The sequence below is a fragment of the Lolium perenne genome, chromosome 5, assembly GCF_019359855.2.
Source record: "Lolium perenne isolate Kyuss_39 chromosome 5, Kyuss_2.0, whole genome shotgun sequence".
In the NCBI taxonomy this organism is placed as follows: Eukaryota; Viridiplantae; Streptophyta; class Magnoliopsida; order Poales; family Poaceae; genus Lolium; species Lolium perenne.
In genome coordinates this window covers 76837465-76849466 of record NC_067248.2, presented here as the reverse complement: position 1 = coordinate 76849466, position 12002 = coordinate 76837465, and the positions used below count along the sequence as shown (strand labels likewise).

At 40.5% G+C, this 12002-nt stretch overlaps 2 protein-coding genes across 2 annotated transcripts; one reads left to right on the top strand and one right to left on the bottom strand.

The window, feature by feature from the left end:
* The first annotated feature begins 2757 nt into the window (after window positions 1-2757).
* LOC127299501 (uncharacterized) lies at window positions 2758-6418 on the top strand. Its single transcript, XM_071819918.1, has 6 exons — window positions 2758-3012; window positions 3400-3750; window positions 4023-4107; window positions 5352-5438; window positions 5513-5746; window positions 6193-6418. Exons 1-6 carry the CDS (start codon window positions 2854-2856, stop codon window positions 6270-6272), a joined length of 996 nt encoding a protein of 331 aa, XP_071676019.1. The 5' UTR covers window positions 2758-2853; the 3' UTR covers window positions 6273-6418.
* Window positions 6419-7202: 784 nt separating this feature from the next.
* On the bottom strand, window positions 7203-11351 carry LOC127299500 (uncharacterized). The gene is made up of 8 exons (XM_051329465.2): window positions 10998-11351; window positions 10804-10909; window positions 9954-10046; window positions 9660-9855; window positions 8914-9092; window positions 8068-8321; window positions 7612-7796; window positions 7203-7522 (listed from the first exon to the last, which is right to left on the bottom strand). The coding sequence occupies exons 1-8, from the start codon at window positions 11314-11316 to the stop codon at window positions 7352-7354; spliced, it is 1503 nt and encodes a 500-aa protein (XP_051185425.1). The 5' UTR covers window positions 11317-11351; the 3' UTR covers window positions 7203-7351.
* Window positions 11352-12002: the final 651 nt, after the last annotated feature.

Here is a 12002-nt window from a genome sequence, read left to right as displayed (position 1 = left end):
TGACATAATACCTTTTACCACGAGCCATTGGAGACCCAAAAAAAATGAGTCGTGGGTGTGAAACATGATGGATCCCTATAATTGGCGCTGAATTGATTGGGCCCGTGTGGTGTTATATAGAGGTACACTGAAGAAAGATAGACTTAGGAGTCCAAGATGGTCTAGAATTCTAGTCTATCCTAATGTGTCGTGTCTGTATTCTAACGTGTCCTAACATGTGATATAGATATGCATCTATGTTGAGGAATAAAATGAGTGATAGCAATGTGAAACCAGAAAATAAACTACTGAGGTATTTTGGCCTATAGGATCAATCGAGGCCTTGTTTTTCCATAATCTCTCAATAATTCACGGCCAAGATCTTCATTTGGCCTAACTAGTATAATCACCTAGCTTTACCAAGCGTCAAGCTCCGCCTATGCGCAAGAACTCACGACTTTCACAATGTTGCGCCGACACTACCCATGGGACAAGGAGATCTCCACCAACTTCAAAATAGAAGGTCTGGAACATGTTCAAGTTGCCACCTCAACTCGAACCGAACTTCGGAATAGAGATATGGATTGGATACACATACATTAACCCAAATCAAGGCACATGCTTAGAAGTTATAATATATGTAGTGGGCCACACACTTGTTTTCTCTCTTGGTTGTTAGTTCAGATCAATTTAAAGGCTCTCTTCTTATGGGTAATAACATCGTAAGCTCACTCTCAACAAAATAATAAATCAAAGTAACATGTTATAGTGACTAATAAAAACCCACAAAAAGTACCTATAGCACATCATTCTATCTTTAAATAAATTAAATGACATTGTACCCGGTTGAGAGGTTGTTTGTTTAATGGTAATCATTTCCGGGATCAACATGCTTTTTAATAAACCCATCTCGGTAGCATAATTACGAAAGGTTGGGTGATAGGCATTCAGTACGAGGAACCAAAGAATTTATATAGTACATCAAATGTCATATGTTTCCCTCGCAAAAAAAAAATTCATACGTTTAACCCTCGATTATATCTCTTCACAACATGAAACTTAATCTCAATATTTTAGCAACATCAACTGGAATGTTACACACACCAAATAGAGCAAAAAAAAATACAGATTTATAATAATCACAATAAAAATGGTTTAGAGATGCTCTCTGCCACTTCAAAAAGAGATCAATAATTATATTTACAGATACAACCTTTCTTTCATTTTTTTGCGGGTCACTGACCTGGCTTGCATCATAAAGAGGAAATTGCACAAACCACCACCATTTGCTGTCTTCGTCGCAAAACACCACCTTTACATGTTTGTTGCAGAGATCACCATCTTTTGATATAATGTGTTGCACAGAGGTCCAAATATAATATTGGAGTCAGATTAAGCTAATTAACTTCAAATTTGATAGCTGGCCCCATAAAACAGAGATGATGTGCCGTCTACTGTATCATCTAGTGTGTTTTCAAAAAAAATTAAAAAAGAAAATCAAATAATTAAAACAATATTAAAGAATAATTCTGGGAAAGTTTGAAACGAATCTAACATGCCATCTGAAATTTGTGTCACATTTTTAGATTCGGTCAACATCTGATGAAATTTTCAAAAAAAAAACAATGTAAATATTCTAGCAATTAAAACAATATGACCTGAATAATTTGGAAAATAATAACATAATTTAGAGAAGTAAATCAGGGAGAAGATGAAGTTAAAAGTCCTTCATATTCACATATCTATGGTCAGACGATAGCGTTTGAACCTAATTATTGATGCTAGCTTTTCGGACATGACTTTTTGGCTCATAGGTGCATTTGCACCTATTAGAAAAAATATAAAATAACATATTTTTATATGTTTAAAAATTCTAAAAAAATATTCGAAAGGCATAAAAGTTTTGTTATAAAAGAAAAAAATTGTGTTCCTTGTAAAAAAGACAAATTGCGATGCTATATTTTCATTACAGACAAGACACTTTTTAACTTTTTTACCCAAGTCATAAAATAAGTTCTTTCATGCCGAAAATTTAGTGGGCCAACATAGAATATTCGAACATACACGTGACTATTTTCTCAAAAAAAATTCATATTTTTTTGAATTTTTTTGAAAATTTCATCAAACACTGATCGAATCTAAAAAAAAAGTTGACACAAATTTCAGACGGCATGTTAGATTCATTTCAAACTTTCCCAGAATTATTCTTTAATATTGTTTTAATTATTGGATTTTCTTTTTTAAAAAAGTTTGAAAACACACTAGATGACATAGTGGACGTCACATCGTCTCTGTTTTATGGGGCCAGCTGTCAAATTTGAAGTTAATTAGCTTAATCTGACTCCAATATCAGATTTGGACCTCTGTGCAACACATTACATTAAACGGCGGTGATCTCTGCAACGAACATGTAAAGGTGGTGTTTTGCGCAACAAAGACAGCAAAGGTGGTGATTTGTGCAATTTCCTCCATCATAAACCATATCGTCGAAGTATAGTAGGGGTGTTGCGATTTCACTTGGGTTTATTTTCAGTACGAAAAGTGGTGCGATTCAGTTTTGTTACGAAATCGTTGTACAGTAATTCATCTTCTTTTTCAGCACGGAAAGTTAATTGCGATTCAGGTTTATTTCGTAGTGAAGGGTTTAAGATTCAGCTTCTTTTCCAATACGGAAAGTGTTGTTCTCCTAATTCGACCATGAGACCCACTGCCCTGCCCATATAACCGAGAGAGCCCAGCCCGTGACGAGGCCAAGCCCATAACCGGCAGCCACCTCCGTCGTTGTCGGCCGGCACTGACGCTGCACGACCCGGCGAATCCGACAAACCCCCGACCTCTCCTCTCCTCGCTCGCCCGCCGCGAGATCCCGCGCCCATGGCGGTCGGCATCGCGCTCCTGCTCGACCTCGCCGCCCGGGCGCCCCGCGGCTCCCTCCACTCCCACGCCACCCTGTCCGCCGCCGCAGCAGCCTCCGCCGCCGCGGCCCTCGCCGCCGCCGGCGTTCCCCTCTCCGCGCGACACTTGTTCGGGTTTGTTCCACCTTCCTCGACTCCTTACCCACATACTAACTACTAGGGCTTTCGTTGTTGCCGTTGCTAGTTTGTTGGTTGGTTTCTTTGTGTCGCGATCAAGGTGTTCGACGCATTGCTCTCCATAAACTGTTACTCTAGGAAGAAATCGGAAAAGTTCATTAAACAACATCATACTGTGGAGTTTGTGATTGAATCAAGCTTTCTTTTTGACTCATTCCGTAGCTAGTACAAGTAATGCAGCTCTACAAACGAATAAACGATAACAAGATATCTCCACTACTTCCATGGAAGCAATAAAACCTAGAAAAAAAAGGAACTCTTCATTTACCATAAGCCAATGCGCACTTATTAACCAATTACCAACCACGCTGTTCATCGATGCAGGAAGGTCGCTTATTGCGATGCCGGCGCGACTTACGGATCGACTGATACTCCCGATCTCGTCAACGATCTTAATAGCAAGATATTTGACTCGATCCACGGTATCTCGACCCACGATCTCCAAGTGCCAATAAAGGAATACCCTTTCGAGCTCAAGCCGCTTCATTTTGCGTTCACCTTTAAGCATTTAAGCTTGACAACCCTGAGGGCCTTCCTATTGTACTATTTGCCGCTTCTTGAGCCTAGTCCGCCCAATGATGATGAGGACGATGATGATTTCCTTCAAGATGATTCAGAGAAGCCGCCTGTCGACCTCGTCACTCCCTTCCACAAATCGTTGCAGCAAATTGCACGTGAGGTACATATTTACTCTCTGACACTTCAGTAAAGTAGCGCTCTCTGTTCTATTTGTCTTCCGTAAACTGGCGATTATGCCTCCGAAAATAAATGCACTTCCTAGTATTCGTGCTGTTTGGGGCCTGGAGGGTGAACCTGGGCCAAATAGGTGGGGCTCCATAGCTGAAGCTTAAACTTGCTTCTAGTATACTTTTAAGCTTGGCCCAGAAGACCGTTACTGTTTCAAACATTAATGTAAAAGTCTGTACTTATTGTTATATTCTACATTTGCAGACTTCCGTCGTAACAACTAGAAGAGTATTGGAAAGGATTGCAGTTCGCCATGTTTCAGATAGAACGGCATGGAAGCTTCTCAAAGGTGAAATTTTCTTTTCTTTTTTCATATGCCCTTCTGGCAGCGTTCTAGCAGGAATGTAACAGAACCTGTGCATTATTGGAAAGAAACATGGGAATACATTTTCTTCTACTATACAAGTCCTCAAGTAAATATGTAGGCTACTAGTACGCAGTACCTCAACTACATTTATTCTAGTCATCTACTTTTAGTGCACTCAACAGTTTTATCATAGTTTTCCTCCACATTAATTTACATATGGTCTTAAGCATTGATTTCGTTTTCTGTTTTGATAAGTTGCTATATGGCTTGGTGATGTGCCTTAGATCTCCTTATGTGCATTTAGTCAAATCTTCATTTAGCTATCATCTAACGGTGATTGATGGAAACCAACAGAATTGCTAGTCAAAATCCAGAATAGCAAATTTCTTAGTCCAGATTAATATCAGGGGATTAACCTGTTTGATTTGAATAACTATAAAATCTGAATGCGATAGTTATTCAAATTGAATAATGCTGCAAAATTCTTGGAATTATTATTTGCATGGAAAGAATGTATTCTTCAATTAATCGCAACCTTACTTGTTGTAGTTTCCTGGATTTAGTCTTTTCTCGGTAAACTTGTTCACCAGATCATTGGCATGCATCTTGCTGCTATTTCCATAATAACTATTGGATCCTCTGTTCAGCTTTCATATTGTTGTTGGTTTAACATTAGGACTAGGAAAAAATACACAAGCTGTAAAGAATCTCCTTTCTACAATCTTTGTCCTGATCATGTGTAAAGAACTAGTTTATTTATAAGTTGGCAATATTAGGATTCAACGGTAGATTGCCCATGAGCATTTTAAGTTTGGACACCCGACCCTGACTCGGGGCTCCACAAAAGTAAAACCTAACACAGTTTGTCTATGCTCATTAGAATCTGTCAACTGAGATTCTTTTTTTTGGATGTCTTATGCCTTCATTGCCGAGTTAGTTAGAAGTCATTAAAATCCTATCTCTTTCTGGTCGGGCTGAGCACTCCTGGCCGTTGAATGGATTGTTTAGTTTGACTTCTTGTGCTGGCCAAACATTATTCAGTCCTTTTGCAGGATGTTTTGGTCATATGCTAGCTTACCAATAAGTTACGTCATGTTCTGTCATTTGTTAATTGTGTCTGACCGATCAGTTTTTTATACAGTATTACTTTCTTGTGTACTGAGTTCTGTATTTTTTTTATCAGCTATTATAATATAATGGCTTACCTTTTATCTCTTTTTCTAAAGATGCTGCAAAATCATCAAAGAGGAAAGCTGAAAGGGGGATGTCAATTCCAGAATACACATACTGTGTTGCCAGGACAACTATTCGAGGTAAGATTTTCCTCCAGTGTAACTTTTTACCTCTTGTAGGTTATCACTCAAATGTTCTTTCTTTCTTCAAACAGCACATGCATTGGGAGTAGCTGCTGCTTGGGTTATACAATCTTTAGTCCAAGTTTACAAATGTTTCATTAGCCAACCTGATAATGATGAAGAATTGCTTGACGAGAGGGAGAAATTCAAATTGTTCGGGAAAAAGATCTATAGTGTAACCATCAAATGTGGTTTCTCTTTGGTTTTTGCCTCAATTGGAGCAGGCCTTGGTGCCCTCGTGCATCCAATGCATGGCCAGTGGATTGGTGAGTTACGACTCCTTTCTTCCGTCTATTCAAGTGCTAGACAATGCAACTTTTGCCAAAGCATCTAGTTTTATTTATGGATTTATTGACTTTTCACATTATTTTGGCGATCAATCGATCTTTCGGTTTCTTAAAAATCATCTTAAATTACCTTTATTGTTCTGCATTTTGGTCCTTTTTGTAAGTTTGCAGCCGTTTATGTTGCCATGAGTGAAAAATGTCTCCTCTGCATATTTATTGTCGAATGATTTTAAGCACAGATTATTGTTTTTTCAGCTTAGATTTGTCACCCTGAGATATGCTAAGTAATTATAGCTCTGTCCATTAGTTTGCTTCGAAGGAATTTAGCACACTTGCTGCCTTGAATTAATCACTATCAGATTTAGCACATCTTAGTATTGGTTCAGTTCAACTAAGTTGACACTATGTCGTCCAATGACTTGCAGGTTGTACCCTTGGAGATTTCGCAGGACCAGTTGTTGCGATTCTTATATTTGAGAAGTTACAGTTCCCACTAGAAAGTTAAAACCTCCTGTTCGTGCTACACAGTTAGAAAACCAGGCCAGTCAACTATGGGTCCAGCTGGCCTGGTTCTGAAGAACATGAAGTGGCGATGTTTTGCCCTTTCCAGGATCCCCGTTGATCTAACTTGAAGATTACAGTTGATGAATAACTAGATATCGCCTGTAGCTATGTGCATGGTTAAAGTTTCTTTTCGAGGCATAATGCCTTCGGGCTTCATGAGATGTTGATATATTGTCATATGCTTTACTTTGCTTCTGTTGTCTTAGATTTTGAAAGGAAATGGATCTATTTTTGGGCACTGATCTGTTTTCTTTACCGTATGCACATTAACTGCCGCACTCACTGCTACTCTGGGCTGAATCTAGCATATCAAGTTGACGATTGCACCGGATCTGCAACAACGCCTCTCACCTTGGCCTGAATTATTTAAACGTTCACCTTCTTTTGCAATTATAGTTTTATATGTAAATAAAATGCAACAAATATATAGTACTAACGTACATACAAATGGGTTTGAAAAAAAACGCCGTGCTGCAATGCCTATCTATAGATACAACAGAATGAGAAAACTGCAATGATACGACTGGTACAGTAGTACACGACGGCACACTCCGATTAGTGAAAATGAAGAGAGAACACGTCTGGACAAAACTCTAAATGACACTGATACCTACGTACTACCGTGACGCCAACCCACTCCGTGTCGCTAACCTCGTAAGTCGTAAGTTCTATCCATACTGAACGGTGGCTACTCACTAGTCACTACTCTCGACATAGTGCCTATAAAATCCTTTGTTGTTCTGTGCAATCTTTGGTTGTGTCCAACCAGACCTTGCTCATAATCTCAAGCATATATGTGATAAGTAGCCTTTGAGTTAGCTCAGTAGATTTGAATGCATGGCTTCTACGAGCGGGTGGAAGCCATTCAAGATGACAGCTCAACCCAGGTTTTCTCTTTAAGCTGAAAGTTTGTAGGGAGCAAAAGATACATCAACTGTGCATGAACCATCTACCTAGGAGAACCTCCACACTCAGTTTTTTCATACAATTTGCGTGTAACTGTGCTCTGTGCAGCAGTTCTCATGTAAACGGGTAGAAGTTGGGGAAGAGCAAACTGCCTAGAAGAATATAAGCAATGAAGTAAACGACGATGAAGTATCCCCATCTCTTGGACGAGCCCCTTGGAGAAACCAAAATGCGCGAAGCAGCCCAGTAGATTGGGGGACTAGCAGACAGAAATCGCGTCGACACCTAGACCAAGGGAAAAACAGAGGAGGCTGTAATAGACTCTGCAGCAGCTACAAATAAATTCTATTTTGAGTTGCAAACACTATACTGACCTGGACGTGCATCACGAAGAAGGCGGTAAATGTCATGAATGTCAGATGTAAAATGAAAGGAAGAACTAGTACGGAGCACTCGTCCTTATCCACTTTTAGAATTCGACCAGTTGACCTGTTGCCATCTAAAGATGCCAAAGTAGCCTCGGAAGCAGCAGATTTCCTCTTCTTAACATCAGTTTGTGCTGTTCAAACAGTGCAGAGTTAGGTAAACATAAAAGTTTTATTAAAGCTCGTTCAGTTGATGCCAGTTCCCTGTTTCTCAGGTCACTTCAAACTCTCTGAATTCCTGATCAACTTCAAGGTACTCATGTTATTTATAGAAGTTATACATTAGCGAGTCGGAGAAAATGGCATCTTTAAGGAAGTTGAATAATATCAATTTGATGATGTACCCAAATAATCTTTCAGAATAGAGAAATATAAATATGTTGACAGCTGAGGATGTAACAGCACCTTGTTTTTTGTTATTTAGTCCACTAGAAAATTCACTCTTCAACACCGTGGCAACATCTGAGCTTTCACATAATTCAACTGACCTCCCCTCAACAGTAGCAATAATCTTCTCGTGTATGTTATTTGACTGGAAGAGTTGGTGAAGCATTTTTGTGTAATGAGCTATAGAATAAACTGCAAGGGACAGTACTGGTGAAGCTAAAAGAAAGTTGGGCAGCTGCTTCACTTGAAAGTATCTCAAGAAACCAACTCCCCTGAAAAGAAAGAGAAAATAGCATAAATCTCATGCATAATGAGTCTCACAAGTTTTTCTTTTATGAAAACATGAGACTCATAAGTGGTCAAAATAGAGTAGTCATTAGTCAAAGAGCAAAGCTTAGCAGTATAAGCTATGTAAAATTGTATGGGATATGGACATTCTTACTCCATGGTTCAGAACCCACATTCGTATTATGTCCTCTTCCTATGCATAGGGCATGTAACCCAAGCATGGGTTCCAAATACCAAGCATGGTATCCTAACAACCTAACGACAATATGACATACACTATTGGTGAAATAGACCACAAGGATGAGGGAACAGATAAATAACAGTCCACAAAGATGAATGTGGAACATGCATGGTTGTATAAGAGAAATGGTCCTTTTCCTCACAAGAACATTTATTAAGTCACGCAAAAAAAGAACTTTGTTAAGGATAAAATAACATTTACATATGAGTTGTGAGACAAAACACAATACAATCTGCAGAAGAAGATAGTAAAACCAATAATACTAGCGAAAAACAGTGTTCACGTTTTATGAATTATGAAGCTAATGCTGATAAAGCTATGATAGAAATAATTACCAGTAGTGGCTCTGAATAAAACTGTACAAAAGGGGCAATTTTACTTTGCACCATGGCCTCAACTCATCTGAGTTCCCGTGTAGGCATATGTTTAAATATCCATATGCTTGGAAAGCAAAGAATGGTATAAATATAAAAGTGGAGCGCAAAAATCCAGTGATAAGGGCCTGCACTGCCAACTTTGGCCAAAAAAAGTAATGTTGTTAGATACACACATTTTCCCTAACAGCATCTTATGTAGCCCAACAGAACTTTTGCATAGAACAAAGGAACATAAAAGGCCATGTAGAAGATATGACTTATGCACACACATTTGTGTGCATTTCGGTCGCTTTTAACTCGGGAACTTCAGCAAAGTTAAATAAATAAATCATATTGCTAAGACATGTGAAAGACTACTACATGCAAATTTTGTGGACAATTTTGATGATATGTGCCTCTACAGAAGAAAGGAAAAAAGATGGCATCATCATTTGTAATATGAGTACAATCTTTGTCCTACTATACGGCGCACATATAATCATATACTTTGCACAATCTTCGCATGTACACAAATTTCACACCTAAAATTGAACTTTATGAGAATCTATTCAAACTTTCTGGTGAAAATCCCCGAAGGGGTGATATGAGTATGAGTGTGGATGAACCACATCCTCTTCAATCATGTAGCCTCCTCATTTCAGCTAGTTATAATAAGCACCATGGAAAACAATAGCAAAGTTCATACAGACTAAAATAAAACTTACTATAGGCCTTTTCTTCTGTATAGCAGCATCATATGCTTGTAGCAAAGCCTGAAAACAGAAATAACCCGCATTAAGTGCTCCATTTGACCTAGCGGAACCAGAGACAGCGAGCATTATCATTGCAACGGTATTGGCACCGGAAAACAGGTAGAATAGCCCTCCAAGCGAAAACAGCGCATAAAGACTTTCTGAATATCTGCCAAAACACCCAAAAAAGAAACATGTTAATGTTTAATTCATGGTTAGTACGTGATTTGTTTTCCTAGTTGTGGCATAAAGAGAAAGAAAAATTACAGTGATGAGTAGAACACTGAAGCAGGATTGAAGCAAAAAAGAACAGCCGCTCGGTAGGCTGCTCCTGAGTCCTTCAAGATCAGTACAGACAATCTGTAAGAAGAAGAATGTTTAGCCATATTGGAAATGTTAGGCAGAGGGGAACATCTATAAACTAGAAGTTGGTCATTCTGCGCTTGAAATGAGTGCACTACACCTTGAAACTGATGGCGGGCATTTAGTTGCAGCTACTTGAACACTATAAGGCTAGCCATAGTGCTAGTATCATAAGGAGTATCATGCATGCCACCTTGGCAAAAATATGATGTGGCGCTATAATTAATGAGGAGAGATATGCTAGTGGTACGTATCATAATATGATACTGTATCATAGCACGTGAAACTAGAAAATTTAATGTCAAATACATCCTATACACACAATTGCATTGAGATTCTACAAATAATTAAATAGCATGAGATTATGATACTACTATATGATACTAACCACTATAGGGGTAGTATCATAGACTTGTATCATATAGATGATACCACTATATGATACTTTGCACTATGACCAAATAATGCAATTAAATGAACCAAGTAGACAATTATGTTCACCAATCAAACAATAGATACACTCTAACAGTCTGGGAATTCATGGGAACGACTCCGATAAAATGAATCAGACACAGCATGCTCTTTCGTACACACTTAAGTTACCTGCATTCCTATCTGGCAAACACATTCGAACAGTTCCAGGAACCTAAAACGGCTCACTTAAAGCTAGAATGGCATAAATTTAGAAATCCTAATTACACTGAAAGGAATTGAAACCAAACGTGAGTTGCTGAAGAAGAAGAACGTCAGTCACCTGTAGAAGTAGGCCGCGGCTGCAACGAACGCCACGTTGTTCAGAACATGCCCGGAGATGACGAGCACGGCCCTGTACCCCAGCACCGGCACCAGCGGGGCGAACACTTGGGCGCCAGAAACACGCAACACCAGATCAGATCAGATCAAGCAGGGCGCCTCAAGGAAAGGAGAAGACGGTGCGAGGCAACTTACGGGTTCGGGAGAGGAGAGCCATGGAGGCGGGGAGGAGCGGGAGGAAGGCGAACGACTGCTCGTACTCGTAGCCGCACTCGGCGGAGCGGGCGAAGTGGACGCCGTCCCACACTGCTAAGGACGAGATGGCGGCGGCGGCGGCAGTGGAATTATGAGAGGGGGCGGGAGAGGGGAATGATGGGGAGGAGAGGCAGGGCGGGTGGAGGGAGGCCGAGGTGTCGTAGGGGCGGAAGAGCAGGCGAGCGAGCAGGGAGAGGGCGAGGACCAGGGCGCGGGAGACGGCGGCGAGCCGTACGACGGCGGCGACCGGCGGCTCCATGGGTCGGAGAAGGGCGGCGGAGAGGAGCTGTGAAGCGGGACCCGGCGAAGTGGGGTGGCTGTTCGGTATCCCTTCCAACTCCTCAGATCCTTTTTTTTTTTTTTTTGAGAAAAACTCCTCAGATCCTCGACCGGAGCTAGCTCCTGCTCCGCACTCCACCAACGAAATCTGGAGTTTTTCTGCTCCGGTTCCAGCCGCGAGCCGGCGAACCGAGCACACAACCTACTCGACGAAATGACTAAACATGATGTGCATTTGGCTGTGTAGCATTAACGTGAAATGGTAATCTCCTCCCACGAGCAGTGAGGAGATTACCATAGCGTCAAGAACACGGTGATCCAGAAAGAACATCAAGAACACCACGAAGAACAGAAGAACACCACGAAAAACAGCAAGAACACCACGAACAGACATTAACCACAAGGATAACTGCTCATACAGACCAACGGTACGAAAAGTACTAATATTCATACGACCACGGTACGGACAACTTCAACTACATTGATCACTCGTCACCTTCGTCAGACCTCTTCATGTACTCAGGTGCCGGGCACCGACCAACAACCTCGCAGCAAGAGTAGTCAAAGACGGCCACTCTGTACTCCCTTGCACTTAGCTTCCTGAAGAACAACATGTAGATGTAGCCAATCTTCAGGTTGTGGGCGACGCCGAAGTCTGTCCAGCCA

Coding starts and splice junctions, on each gene's coding strand:
- LOC127299501 (XM_071819918.1), top strand. CDS start 2,854: ATGGCGGTCGGCATCGCGCTCCTGCTCGACCTCGCCGCCCGGGCGCCC. Junction 3,013..3,399: donor CGCGACACTTGTTCGGGTTT/GTTCCACCTTCC, acceptor CGATGCAGGAAG/GTCGCTTATTGCGATGCCGG. Junction 5,439..5,512: donor TGCCAGGACAACTATTCGAG/GTAAGATTTTCC, acceptor TTCTTCAAACAG/CACATGCATTGGGAGTAGCT.
- LOC127299500 (XM_051329465.2), bottom strand. CDS start 11,316: ATGGAGCCGCCGGTCGCCGCCGTCGTACGGCTCGCCGCCGTCTCCCGC. Junction 10,047..10,803: donor GCCGCGGCCTACTTCTACAG/GTGACTGACGTT, acceptor TTCTTCTTACAG/ATTGTCTGTACTGATCTTGA. Junction 9,093..9,659: donor TACAGAAGAAAAGGCCTATA/GTAAGTTTTATT, acceptor TTTTGGCCAAAG/TTGGCAGTGCAGGCCCTTAT.